The sequence below is a fragment of the Syngnathus floridae genome, chromosome 6 (assembly GCF_059516105.1).
Source record: "Syngnathus floridae isolate MCC-2025c chromosome 6, RoL_Sflo_1.0, whole genome shotgun sequence".
NCBI lineage: Eukaryota > Metazoa > Chordata > Actinopteri > Syngnathiformes > Syngnathidae > Syngnathus > Syngnathus floridae.
This window is the reverse complement of record NC_142418.1, coordinates 819,558-834,066: the sequence shown is the minus strand read 5'-3', so window position 1 is coordinate 834,066 and position 14,509 is coordinate 819,558. Positions and strand designations below refer to the sequence as shown.

General features: G+C 49.5%; 1 protein-coding gene across 12 annotated transcripts in view; it reads right to left on the bottom strand.

Annotated features, from left to right (window-relative positions):
- znf276 (zinc finger protein 276) overlaps positions 1-14,509 on the bottom strand; it is a 94,049-nt gene that overhangs the window by 27,311 nt on the left and 52,229 nt on the right. For 8 of the 12 annotated variants that reach the window (XR_015859202.1, XM_088379665.1, XM_088379666.1 and 5 more), the window contains one exon: positions 14,279-14,504. The exons of 2 other annotated variants lie outside the window; for them this stretch is intronic. Coding sequence is in view for 9 of the 10 variants with exons in the window: in XM_088379665.1 (XP_088235791.1) it covers positions 14,279-14,504 (226 nt within the window). In the remaining variant the exon portion in view is untranslated. The remainder of the gene's footprint in view (positions 1-14,278; positions 14,505-14,509) is intronic. 2 more of the 12 variants (XM_088379668.1, XM_088379672.1) reach the window with 1 other exon arrangement.

Sequence of the window (14,509 nt, the reverse complement as noted above, 5' to 3'; positions counted from 1 at the left end):
TCCCCATGTGATTTTAATCCATCCCCTGGGGGAGAGGGGAGCAGTGAGCAGCAGCGGTGCCGCGCTCGGGAATCATTTGGTGATCTAACCCCCCAATTCCAACCCTTAATGCTGAGTGCCAAGCAGGGAGGCAATGGGTCCCATTTTTATAGTCTTTGGTATGACCCGGCCGGGGTTTGAACCCACAACCTTCCAGTCTCAGGGCGGACACTCTACTACTAGGCCACTGAGTAGTGCTGAATTTCGAGTGTGGGCTGTGACGTCAGCAGTCTCGTAATTCGCGTGCTGAGCTCTCAGATATACCCCTCCGCGAGTCGTCACCTTATCGTGGTGGAGGGGTTTGCGTGCCCCTATGATCCTAGGAGCCATGTTGTCGGGGGCTTCATGCCCCTGGTAGGGTCACCCATGGCAAACGGGTCCTAGGTGAGGGGTCAGACAAAGCACGGCTCACCCAAGCCCCTTATGATGAAAAACATAAATGGACTTTGTTTTCCCTCGCCCGGACGCGGGTCACCGGGGCCTCCCTCTGGAGCCAGGCCTGGAGGCGGGGCTCGAAGGCGAGCGTCTGGTGGCCGGGCCTTCGCCCATGGGGCCCGGCCGGGCATAGCCCGAAATGGAAACGTGGGTCCCCCTTCCCATGGGCTCACCACCTGTGGGAGGGGCCGAAGGGGTCGGGTGCAATGTGAGCTGGGCGGCAGCCAAAGGCAGGGACCTTGGCGGTCTGATCCCCGGCTGCAGAAGCTGGCTCTTGGGACATGGAATGTCACCTCTCTGGCTGGAAAGGAGCCCGAGCTGGTGTGCGAGGCAGAAAGATTCCGACTAGATATAGTCGGACTAGCCTCCACACACAGTTTGGGTTCCGGTACAAGCCCTCTCAAGAGGGGCTGGACTCTCTTCCACTCTGGAGTTGCCCACGGTGAGAGGCGTCGAGCAGGTGTGGGTATACTTATTGCCCCCCGGCTGGGCGCCTGCACATTGGGGTTCACCCGGGTGAACGAGAGGGTAGCCTCCCTCCGCCTTCGGGTGGGGGGACGGGTCCTGACTGTTGTTTGTGTCCATGCACCAAACAGCAGCTCAGAGTACCCACCCTTCTTGGGGTCCCTGGAGGAAGTGCTGGAGAGCGCTCCTTCTGGGGACTCCATCGTTCTACTGGGTGACTTCAATGCTCACGTGGGCAATGACAGTGAGACCTGGAAGGGCGTGATTGGGAGGAACGGCCCCCCTGATCTGAACCCGAGCGGTGTTCTATTGTTGGACTTCTGTGCTCGACACGGATTTTCAATAATGAACACCATGTTCAAACATAAGGGTGTCCATGTGTGCACTTGGCACCAGGACACCCTAGGCCGCAGTTCGATGATCGACTTTGTAGTCGTGTCATCGGATTTGCGGCCGCATGTTTTGGACACTCGGGTGAAGAGAGGGGCGGAGCTGTCAACTGATCACCACCTGGTGGTGGGTTGGCTCCGATGGTGGGGGAAGATGCCGGTCCGACCTGGCAGACCCAAACGCTCTGTGAGGGTCTGCTGGGAACGTCTGGCAGAATCTCCTGTCAGGAAGAGCTTCAACTCCCACCTCCGGCAGAGCTTTTCCCACGTCCCGGGGGAGGCGGGGGACATTGAGTCTGAGTGGACCATGTTCCGCGCCTCCATTGTTGAGGCGGCCGACCGGAGCTGTGGCCGTAAGGTCGTTGGTGCCTGTCGTGGCGGCAATCCCTGAACCCGCTGGTGGACACCGGCGGTAAGGGATGCCGTCAAGCTGAAGAAGGAGTCCTATCGGGCCGTTTTGGCCTGCGGGACTCCGGAGGCAGCTGATAGGTACCGGATGGCCAAGCGGAACGCGGCTTCGGCGGTTGCTGAGGCAAAAACCCGGGCGTGGGAGGAGTTCGGTGAGGCCATGGAGAATGACTTTCGGACGGCTTCGAGGAAATTCTGGTCCACCATCCGGCGTCTCAGGAGGGGGAAGCAGTGCAACGTCAACACTGTTTACAGTGGGGATGGCGTGCTGCTGACCTCGACTCGGGACGTCGTGAGTCGGTGGGGAGATTACTTCGAAGACCTCCTCAATTCCACCTACACGCCTTCCATTGAGGAAGCAGGGCCTGGAGACTCTGAGGCGGATTCTCCAATCTCTGGGGTCGAAGTCACTGAGGTAGTCAAAAAACTCCTCGGTGGCAAGGCCCCGGGGGTGGATGAGATCCGCCCGGCGTTCTTAAAGGCTCTGGATGTTGTGGGGCTGTCATGGCTGACACGCCTCTACAACGTTGCGTGGACATCGGGGACAGTGCCTCTGGATTGGCAGACTGGGGTGGTGGTTCCCCTCTTTAAGAAGGGGGACCGGAGGGTGTGTTCCAATTACAGGGGAATCACACTCCTCAGCCTCCCTGGTAAGGTCTATTCAGGGGTGCTGGAGAGGAGGGTCCGTCGGGAGGTCGAACCTTGGATTCAGGAGGAGCAGTGTGGCTTTCGTCCTGGCCGTGGAACAGTGGACCAGCTCTACACCCTCGGCAGGATCCTCGAGGGTGCATGGGAGTTCGCCCAACCAGTCCACATGTGTTTTGTGGACTTGGAGAAGGCGTTCGACCGTGTCCCTCTGGAGGTTCTGTGGAGGGTGCTTCGGGAGTACGGGGTGCCTAGCCAACTGATAAGGGCGGTTCGGTCCCTGTATCACCGATGCCAGAGTCTGGTCCGCATTTCCGGCAGTAAGACGGATTCGTTCCCAGTGAGGGTTGGACTCCGCCAAGGCTGCCCTTTGTCACCGATTCTGTTCATAATTTTTATGGACAGAATTTCTAGGCGCAGCCGAGGCGTTGAGGGGGTCCGGTTTGGGGACCTCAGCATCGCGTCTCTGCTTTTTGCAGATGACGTGGTGCTGTTGGCTTCTTCAGGCCGTGATCTCCAGCTCTCGCTGGAACGATTCGCAGCCGAGTGTGAAGCGGTCGGGATGAGGGTCAGCACCTCCAAATCCGAGTCCATGGTCCTCGATCGGAAAAGGGTGGAATGCCCTCTCCGGATCGGTGATGAGATCCTGCCCCAAGTCGAGGAGTTCAAGTATCTTGGAGTCTTGTTCACGAGTGAGGGGAGGATGGAGCGTGAGATTGACAGGCGGATCGGTGCAGCGTCGGCAGTAATGCGGACCCTGTACCGGTCCGTTGTGGTGAAGAGAGAGCTGAGCCAAAAGGCAAAGCTCTCAATTTACCGGTCGATTTACGCTCCTACCCTCACCTATGGTCACGAGCTATGGGTCGTGACCGAAAGAACGAGATCTCGGATACAAGCGGCCGAAATGAGTTTTCTCCGCAGGATGTCCGGGCTCTCCCTTAGAGATAGGGTGAGAAGCTCGGTCATCCGGGAGAGACTCGGAGTAGAGTCGCTACTCCTCCACGTTGAGAGGAGCCAGATGAGGTGGCTCGGGCATCTTATCAGGATGCCTCCTGGACGCCTCCCTGGGGAGGTGTTCCGGTTATGTCCCACCGGTAGGAGACCCCGGGGACGACCCAGGACGCGCTGGAGAGACTATGTCTCTCAGCTGGCCTAGGAACGCCTTGGGATCCCCCGGGATGAGCTGGATGAAGTGGCTGGGGAGAGGGAAGCCTGGGAGTCCCTCCTAAAGCTGCTGCCCCCGCGACCCGACCCCGGATAAGCTGAAGAAGATGGATGGATGGATGGATGGAGCTCTCAGATACAGTTTTATGCTATGGCCACCCACAAACCTTCCCCTGGAATCCTTGCATTAAAATGAGTGGCCCTAGAAAAAGAAAGGTGGACACTGAATGCCAAGTGTTCAAAAAAGAGTGGACAATTTGTCTCAACCTACGTGTGTGAGTAGACGTTCAGCCACATGAACGTCAACAAAGCCCGTCACAGATCTAGGTTAACGGACCAACACCTCGGCTCTATCCTAGGAATAGCCACAACAAATTATATTCCACATTATGATGCACTAGCAAAAAAGGGAGACCAAAAACACTATTCCCACTGAAAATGAAGGGGAGTTTCTCTAGTTTGTTGTAAAAAAAAAATGCATTTTGAAAATAATTTGTACAAATAGCAGGTATTGAAACTAGCGACCATTCTCATTTTCAAACAATGCCGGATGCTCAAGGACATTGATGCACCACCTGTTTGCGACTAATCTTAACTTTTAAAGTTCTTAAGGCCGACTTTAAGGAAGTGTTTCCCGTTTCCTCACCTCTGTCACCAGGTGCTTGTGAGTTAAAGCTCTGCTCTGATTTTCAGATATACGTCACCGTGTTGCTGTTTTGATTTCTTTATTAATTTAGGTTTTTTTTTTTCACTGATTCTTCAAGATGATATACATATTTGGTCAGAATGTTTGCTGTTTGATGTGATTTCACCTCATTAGATAAACATATTTTCATAAATCTGACCTGCAGGCGCTGAAGTGTTGGAAACTGTTATTTATAATAACAGTGTCGTATTTAATGAGAATCACTGATAGTAGTTTTAGTTAGTAGATAGTAAAGGAGCCTACTGCTCCTATGTAAAACTTGTATCCAAATTTAACAGACCTGCACCCTCCCCCATATAATAGCAAAAAAGGTCAGGGTCAGATTATTAGAACTCCTGTACAAACAAGAAGTATGACCAATGCTGCTAGATTTTCCCAACATTTAGACAATGCTGATGTGTGCCCAATGATACAGGTGCCAAACCCTATTGGAGGGGAAGGCCACCCTCCACACATATATGTTTTTCGGCCATGGATTTTAGAAGAGGCAAGAAATGCAGTCGAAGGGGTTACCCCTGTTGCAGAAGACCCAGATAAATGGGCAGAAGACATGGCTGGAATAATACATTCCTACATGCTAAATGGGCATGAGGCAGGAGAAGCTGCAATGTATTTTTTGGGAAAAGACTGGGCTAAGGTTAGAGAAAATTATACAGGTAGAAATAACTAAGGGCCTTTCCCCTATCCCGCTGAGGAAAATCAATTGAGAGGGGAGTATTCAGCACAATGGAATGATCTTGTGCAAAGAGTACTAACTATATTTCAATGACGAGCGAATTATGGTCATTTAGCAGGAATAAAACAGACGCCTGGGGAAGATACTGATGATTTTCGCTTAAGATTTGAAAAAGAATTCAGGGTGCATAGTGGCATCCCATTCAATGATGCAGCTGAGAGTGCTTATCAGCAACAGCTTAAAAAGGCGCTCCTCACTGGTTTCCACCCTGAAATAGGCAACTGGGTGAGGAAACACTTGGTGGAAGTGGACACTGCTAGTGTTACAACAACCATGCAGTGGGCCAGACATGCTGAAAAAGTGATCAAGAAAGGCAAAAGTTCTGATGTATTTCATCTAGATGATGATGATGATGATAACCTAGGTGAAAATACAACAGTCTTCTTCCAAGGTTCCCAATGGGGCAGAGGACGAGGTAGAGGCCAAGAAGGTCGCAGGCCGCCATTCAATTCAAAACTCCTACCAGATTTAGACAACTGTTGGAACTGTGGGAAACGTGGACACTGGTCAAAAGAGTTTTATAGCAAAACACAAAACCACTCAAGGGGTGGAAGAGGAGGCAGAAGAAAAGTCAAATTTTCAACATGACTAGATTCCTCCCCTTTGGCCTCTCATGCTCCTACAGAGGAAGAAATAGTAGATGTCCATGCAGCATGGGACATTCTGAGTGCATTAAAAGAAAAAACACGTTACCTTAAACATTGGAGGAAGTGAAATAGAGTTTTTATGTGATACCTGGGCTTGTAAAACCGTAATAAAAACAAAAGTCCCTAATCTAAAGGCCCCCCAAAATACTATTTGGGTGAAATCTGCTGATGGGCAGGTACACAAGCAGAGTATCTCCAATCCAGTTGAAGTAAGAGATGATGAAACGGGAATCATAGCTTCAGTCTCGATTGTCCTATTCCCCAAATGCCCCATAAACCTGCTGAGACGAGATCTGATGACTAGATTGGGAATTACAATAATTCCAGTAAAGGACAGTATGCGAGCATGTAGAGTAAGATATGTTGACTCATATGCTGCACAAGCAGGGGAACAGGTTTGCTGTTCCTATGACATCTCGCCTAAACAGAATCCCAAGCTACCAAGCAGTTTACTGTTAGCTCGAAAAGAATTGTCCCGACCTGAATCAGAAATGACTTGTAATCAAATACAAGTCATCATGAATATTCTCATTGATCCACATAATGAATCTATTGAAAGTTTTCTCAGTGACACAGAAGTAACCTTAACAATCACTGATCGCAGGTCATTTGCAGCTGCTGCTGTGCTACTCAGTAAGACAAATACAAGTTGTCGTATATACCCCACATTTCATTGTTTATACCTCACAGTATAACATAGGCAGATGTGGGTTGCCGAATTAAACTTGCCGGATCTGTCACTGATTATGAGGACAAAGGTGATGGGTGGAGCTAAAGTACTAGTTGTGACATGTAGACGCAAACAGTGTGTGATGACGACACTGTTAGATTGACGTCAAGATGGCGCCGCGGATGGCCGCCACGGTGAGTCGCACTCTGTTTCTTTGTCTTATTTTGAGTGTTTTCTGTGTCCTATGCTGTCCATCCCGGATCACTTTTACCAGAGAAGCGCTGTTAAACATCGGACAGTCTTCACTGCTACACCGTAATTAAGGATGTGGCTTGTGCAGCTTTAGGACTCTCGGACCACTGTCTGGTTCATCTGATCCCGGCCTACAGGCAGAAACTAAAAACTTCTAAGCCTGTGGTGAGGACTGTGAGGAAGTGGACAGTGGAGTCAAGGCAGGACCTCCAAGGCTGCTTTGACTGCACCGATTGGGGAGTTTTTGAAGCTGCAACTTCAGACCTGCACGAACTCACTGACACTGTCACATCATACATCAGTTTTTGTGAGGATCTGTGTGTGCAGACTAAGACATTCTGCACGTACAACAACGACAAACCTTGGTTTACACCGAACCTCAGGAGGCTGCGCAAAGCCAAGGAGGAGGCCTACAGGAGCGGCGACTGGGACCTGTTCAAGCAGACCAGAAACACACTGAACCGAGAGGTTAGGAAAGCCAGGAGGTGTTACGGGGAGAGCCTGGAGAGACACCTCTATGCCGATCCTGATCCCTCAACAGTGTGGAAAGGTCTGCAGAGCATCAGGGGCTTCAAGAAACGAACCCCCCGTCCTGTGGAGAGCCCAAGGCTTGCAAACCAGCTAAACAGGTTCTACTGCAGGTTTGATCGGTCCTCCCACACAACAGGACCTCCTGCAGCACAATCAACATGCTCACCTCCCCCCACAACCGCTCTGTCCACACCTCCATCACCGTTGTCACCTACTCTCTCTCTTGCAGAGGCCGTGCCCGCACTCCAGATCCGCGAGGAGGAAGTGCGCCAGATGTTCCGGAGACAAAAGATCAGGAAGGCACCGGGCCCAGACGGTGTGTCACCTTCCTGCTTGAAAGTCTGTGCTGAACAGCTGGCACCCACCTTTGCACGGATCTTCAAACGTTTCCTGGACCTGTGTGAGGTGCCCTCGTGCTTCAAGAGCTCCACCATCGTTCCAGTGGCCAAGAAGCCCACCATCACAGGTTTGAATTATAGACCTGTCGCTCTGACATCCGTGGTCATGAAATCTTTCGAGAGGTTAGCGTACCGAGCAAAACGGTCCTCTGAGGGTGCCATCTGCTCTGCCCTCCACTCAACCCTCTTCCACCTGGAGAGGAGGGACTCGTATGTGAGATTGCTGTTTGTGGACTTCAGTTCTGCATTCAACACCATTGTACTACAGCGACTCATCTGCAAACTTGACAAGCTAGGCCTCAGTACCTACCTCTGCAACTGGCTACTGGACTTCCTCTGTAAGAGGCCTCAGGTAGTACGTGTTGGTGACAATATCTCCGCCAGCATCACGCTGAGCACAGGCTCCCCAAGGCTGCGTGCTCAGTCCACTGCTCTTCACCCTGCTGACACATGACTGCACTGCGACTTACAGCAGCAACCGCATGCTGAAATATGCCGACGACACGACTTTGGTGGGTCCCATCACCGAGGGCGACGAGACTCGATACAGGTCGGAGGTCGACCTTCTGGCCACGTGGTGGAGGGACAACAACCTCCTGCTGAACGTCAACAAGACCAAGGAGATTGTTGTTGACTTCTGGAAGGGTCGCACCCAGCACCTGCCACTGACCATCGACGGTGCTGTGGTGGAGAGAGTGAGCAGCACCAGATTCCTGGGGGTCCACATCAGTGAGGACCTCTCCTGGACCACCAACACTGCATCACTGGCAAAGAAAGCTCAGCGCCGCCTGTACTTCCTGGGGAAACTCAGGCGAGCAAGTGCTCCTCCGGTCATCATGACCTCATTCTACCGTGGCACCATTGAGAGCGTCCTCTCCAGTTGTATCGCTGTGTGGGGTGGTAGTTGCACTGAATACAACATGAAGGCCCTGCAGCGCATAGTGACCACAGCTGGTAAGATTATTGGTGCTTCACTCCCCTTCCTGAAGGACACTTACACCTCCCATCTCATTCGCAAGGCGACCGCGATTGTGTGTGATGTGAGTCACCCCGCTCACTCTCTGTTTGATCTTCTCCCCTCTGGGAAGAGGTACAGGAGCCTGCGCTCCCGCACCACCAGACTCACCAACAGCTTCATACTCCAGGCTGTTAGGATCCTGAACTCTCTCCCCCCTCCTGCGTTACGTCCTGTACTTTTGCGCTATATTCTGACTGTCTGCTGTATGCACACTTGCTCCATTTTTGCTCCTCTTATTTATTATGTTATTTGTTTATTCATTATTTATTCATCGCTCTTATTTATTCAATGTTTGTGCCTTCTTGTTTTTACCTTTTGTGTTGTTTACTTGTATGTATATTGTGTACTATGTCTTGTCACCGTGGGATAGTGGGAAACGTAATTTCGATCTCTTTGTATGTCTTGGCATGTGAAAAAATTGACAATAAAGCAGACTTTGACTTTTGAAGCACCTGAAGGATGTCACGAGCCCCCTGCTTAACCCCTTCCAGTTTGCCTACCAGGTCGGTGGATGATGCGGTCAACAAGGGACTGCACTACATCCTGCACCACCTGGACACCCCAGGAATGTACGCCAGGATCCTGGTTGTGGACTTCAGCTCGGCGTTCAACACCTTCACTCCTGACATCCGCCAACAGAAGCTCATCCAGCTCGCTGTGCCTGCCTCCACCTGTCAGTGGATCACCAGCTTCCTGACCAACAGGAGACAGCGTGTGAGGCTGGGGAGCATCACATCTGACACCCGGACCACCAATACTGGGGTACAGGGATGCGTCCTCTCCCCACTGATCTTCTCTCTCTACACCAACGATTTCTCCTCAGGTGACTCTCCTATGAAGCTCCTGAAGTATGCAGACGACACCACACTCATCGGACTGATCCGGGACAGTGATGAGACTGCGTACAGACAGGAGGTGGAGCGGCCGGTCCACTGGTGCAGCCAAAACCACCTGGAGCTGAACCCGCTCAAGACCGTGGAGATGACAGTGGACTTCAGGGCGAGACCCTTCAGCACTTTCACCCCTCACTATCAGCAGTAATACTATTCTCTCCACAGACACCTTCAAGTTCCTGGGAACCACAATCTCTCGTGACCTGAAATGGACCGGCCACATAGACTCTGTCCGGAAGAAGGCCCAGCAGAGGTTGTACTTCCTGAACCTTTTCAAGAAGTTCAACCTGCGGCGGGAGCTGCTGAAGACCTTCTACACTGCCATCATCCAGTCTGTCCTCTGCACCTCCAACACTGTCTGGTTTGGATCGGTCTCCAAACAAGACAAGCACAGACTGCAACGGGCAATCAGGACTGCAGAAAAGATAATTGGGATCAACCTCCCATCTATCCAAGACTTGGACCTGTCCAGGACCAGGAAATGTGCAAGTAACATCTCTACAGACCCCTCTCACCCAGGTTGCAGTCTGTTTGAACTACTCCCCTCCAGACGGCGTTATAGAAGCTCTGTATGCCAAAACCAGCAGACACAGAGACAGCTTCTCCTCCCAGGCTGTTGCTCTGATGAACTCACACCACTCATAGAGTCTCAGAGTCACTGCTGTGCAATAACATCCTGCTCCCCACACCCTTTTTGAATTGTCTACACTATTTGTACTATGTGTCCTCTCTTCATCCATTGCAGCCTGGTCATTCTGGAAGAGGGATCCTCCCAACTGTGGTCTCTTCTCAAGGTTTCTCATTTCCCCTAGTTGGAGTTTTGAGTTTTTCCTTGCCCTCCTGGGAGTTTAAGATCAGGGGATGTCTGAGAATATTTGTCATTTTTCTCACGTCCTGAGTGTTGTTAGTCACCTAAATGTTGAACAGAGGCTGTGATGTACCGAAGTCAAATTCCTTGTTTGGCACGCTCAAACATGGCAAATAAAATTCTTGAACCTTGAATGTAGCTGTTAGAAAGGCACGCGCTTATGCGCTTTCCTGACTAATCAACATTTGTTTGACTGATAAGGAAGAGGAGGAATTAGCTGAGCTTCCTGAAAAACTGTGGACAAAGGGCCCATCTGATGTAGGACTTTTAACGTCCATTCCCCCAGTACAGATCAAACCAAGATCAGAGTGGCGTTCAAGAGTTAAACAATATCCTTTAAAACAGGGGGCAATAAATGGTATTGCCCCTGTTATAAATGACCTTTTGACAGAAGGAATCATTAGGAAGTGCTCGGATTCTCCTTGCCACACTACAATAAAACCTTTGTGCAAACAGCAGACTGCAGGAATGGTTTTTTGACCTCAGTATCGCTGCAGAGTCATGGCAGTAAACTAAGACCAATTGCATTTTATTCAAAAAAATTGGATCAAGTGGCTCAATCCTTACCAGACTGTGTCCAAGCAGTATGCGCAGCAGCGCTTGCAGTGACACTATCTGCAGATGTGGTCCTCTTCCACAAAATGGATCTACTAGTTTCACACGCTGTAGATGTGTTGCTACTGCATAGCAAAATTAACTTTTTGTCACCCGCCAGACACCTATCCTACACTGCTACATTTCTGTCACAACCGCATATTGTGATAAAGAGATGCACAGTCCTTAACCCAGCAACGCTGATCCCGTTGCCAGGGGATGAAACCCCACATAACTGTTTAGATGCTACAGAACATCTACAAATGCCCAGACAAGATTTAAGTGACACACCACTTGATAAGTGGGAAAAGTGGTTTGTGGATGGATCATGTTCAAAGGATCCTAAAAGAAACAATCAATGTGGTTATGCAATTGTAAAATTGCCAAACCACATTATTGAAGCAGAAAAGCTTCCATACAACAGGTCAGCGCAGACTGCTGAGCTAATTGCACGAACAAGAGCTTGTCAATTAGCAGAAGATAAATAAGTCACTGTATACACAGACAGTCAGTATGCGTTTTCTACTCTGTTCTATTTTGCAAAACGATGGGAGCGCAGAGGAATGACAACATCAACCGGTAAACCGGTTACCCATGCCTCCTTGTTAAAAGACTTGTTGCAGGCCATCCATTTACCTGCTAAACTAGCTGTGTGTAAAGTGCTGCTCACACCACAGGCACAGATGAAGTCTCAAACGGAAATAGATTAGCAGACAAAATTGCTAAAGAAGCAGCAGCAGGGAAACATGGCCATGAAGTTTTTTAAATAGATTCAAAGGACACACAACTCATAGATAAAACTATACTGACAGACATGCAGAACAATGCTCCAATGGTGGAAAAACGATTGTGGATGACAAAAGGTGCAATAATGGATAAAGATAATATCCACCGCATCAATGAAAAACCAGTTTTACCAAAATCATATTTTAAGGCAGCAGCAAATATAACACATGGGCCTGGTCATGTGTCAAAAGAAGGGATGAGTTCCATCATACATCAACAATTCACTGCCTTTGGTTTAGATGCTTACTTAAAAAAAATTGTAAAGCATGTCCTATTTGTGTGAAACATAATCCACAAGTAAACATGAGACCTAAGAGAGGCTCATTTACAAAACCTTCTTACCCATTTCAAATCATGCAGATGGATTTTATTGAACTCCCACAAAGTGGACCTCACAAATACTGCCTAGTGATGATTGATGCATTTTTCAAATGGGTAGAAATAGTTCCATCTAAACGGGCAGATGCCTTAACAGTGGCAAAAGCCATTTGCAAAGCCATCATACCGGCTCATGGCATCCTCCAAATCATTTACAGTGACAATGGTCCACACTTTGTGAACCAAATTGTACAGAACATGGCTGTACACCTTGGAATAACGTTAAAAAAACACTGCGCTTATCCCCCTCGAGTGCAGGTTTAGTGGAACGGACAAATAGAACTATCACAAGCAGGTTGAAAAAAATGCATGGAAACAACAGGCAGATCTTGGCCAGAGTGTCTTGACGAGGGGTCGGCAACCCAAAATGTTCAAAGAGCCCCCCCCAAAAACAACATACCTGTCTGGAGCCGCAAAAATCTAAAAGCTTTTTATAAGGCAACATAGACTCTCAATACATGAGCTGTATGCCTACTATCAAAATAATTTAGACTACAAATACAAACAAACAAAGCGACGCAAAACGTTGCCCCTGGATAGCCAGCGGACTTTGTTGTGCAGCAGGAGATCGGCATATTCGCAGTCAACGTCATCTAGCAATTCACGGAACTGGCGGTGGTTTAATGCTTTTGCAATTATTTTGTTCACAATATGGATGACAAGGTTCATTACCTCCATACACTCCGGTGGGAATGTTTACGCACACAGCGCCTCTGCAAGATGCAATGGAATGCAAGCAAATTTCGATCGTAAAAGCACTGCTCAGATGTTGGAGGGAGTTGCTGAACAGGGTGGTGTCATTAGCATATTCAAGGTCAGCCAGATGGAGGTTGCCAGTGTGTGTGTGTGTGTGTGTGGGGGGGGGGGGGGGGGTTGCTCTGCACCCACACGTGGTTAATGACGTGGTTGAACCACTGGACTATGGAGGGTAAAAAGCACGATGGCACAAATGATGGCACAAATTCCAGGTGCCTTCAGGGTTCTTATTGCTTCTCTGACCTTGCTGGTTGAGACTGGGTCAGTTTTGCAGTTGGAGTTTGGGATTGCTGAGTTGGCAGCAGTAACCAGACAGGGTTTGGTGGACACTGGAGGATAAAGGTGGCTGAAGTGGTCTTTCTTTGAAGGCAGTTGGTTTCTGTGGTCAAGAGGCTTCCAATGGCATCCTTCATGAGGATGGCCTTGATGCATAGTCCGGCACGTGCAACATGAAGACCTGTCTGAGGTCTTTTAACCGTGCTGATTCCAGCCGTTCAACCTCTTCCCCCCTATATTCCTCCCTGTCAGCTCCAATGGCCGCTTTGCATGCAGCATACAGCCTCTGAGCATATCACCACAGAGACGGGCCTCTTGGCAGTAGTCAAGGTCAAGGGTCGTCTTTGAAATCGATAGTTTTTTGGGAAGAGACATTAATATTCCCAATACATTCTGGGCTGACGAGTTAACCCTTAGTTTGAAAGTCTCCTAGTCCATGATGTTATCGTCAGCCAGGGCAGTGATGGCATTGGGGATGGAGGGTCTGTATGGAGAAGTAGTGGTGGGATCACGGAGGCCGGAGGAGACTATTTTGGTGACGGATAATCGCCAATGGCAAGAGATGTTGAAGTGGTCAATCGATTTTTGGGGTTTTCCATCCAGGCTATACCAGGTCCAATGATGGGTCGGTTTGCGGGGGAGCCAGGTGCCAGTGATTCAGAAGTGGTTTGAATGGCAGAGGAAAAGCCGGCGTTTTCGGTTGTCATTAGTCTTGTCGCCAATGGGGATTTGGTGTGATGGTCTTTCTCTGGAAGAGGCGGAAAATGTTGGCTTGGCATTGGTGAGGATAATGATGGTGGAGTTGGTCGAAACGGTGTCCTTGTCTGCGTCATCGGCGAAGTCGGTGTGGGGGCGTAAGCGAGGATCACTGACCGTTTCCTCCAATTTCAAAAAGGGCTTTCCAAAGGGCTTTCCAAAGGGCTCGTAAAGAGCTGTGTAACCACCACGTCCTGCAAACAATTCTACTGACTATTCTACAAGCGTGACTCATAAGGTTAAAGGTGACGGCAGCCATCTCACCTTTAATGCACTTCAAAATAAGTGTTTATGGTACTTCGAAATAACAGTGAAAATAAATCAAAATAAAATTGTCAAATAAGAGTCCACTACAACTCTATGTAAGATCAGCAAAAGGTAAAAAAAAAAAAAGCTCAGTCAAAGATTCAAGTGCTCCTCTAGCACAATGTTACATGTGGGTATAAAATAAAAAGGAATGTCTCTTACACTGACATCTTGCCATGTAGGTGGAGGAACTGAGCGGGCAGAAGATGATCCTTAATTGAGTTCCAAATGACGAGTGACTGATGCGTGTGTTTGGACAAGGCCAGCGCCACTCCGTGAAGGCCCGTTCGAGTGTCAGGGCCGCTCCATATGAAGCAGTGGTCTCACAGGCCACCTTGCCACCTGGGCTCACAGAGACCCACCATATTGACATTGTAGCGGGAAAACTCTAGG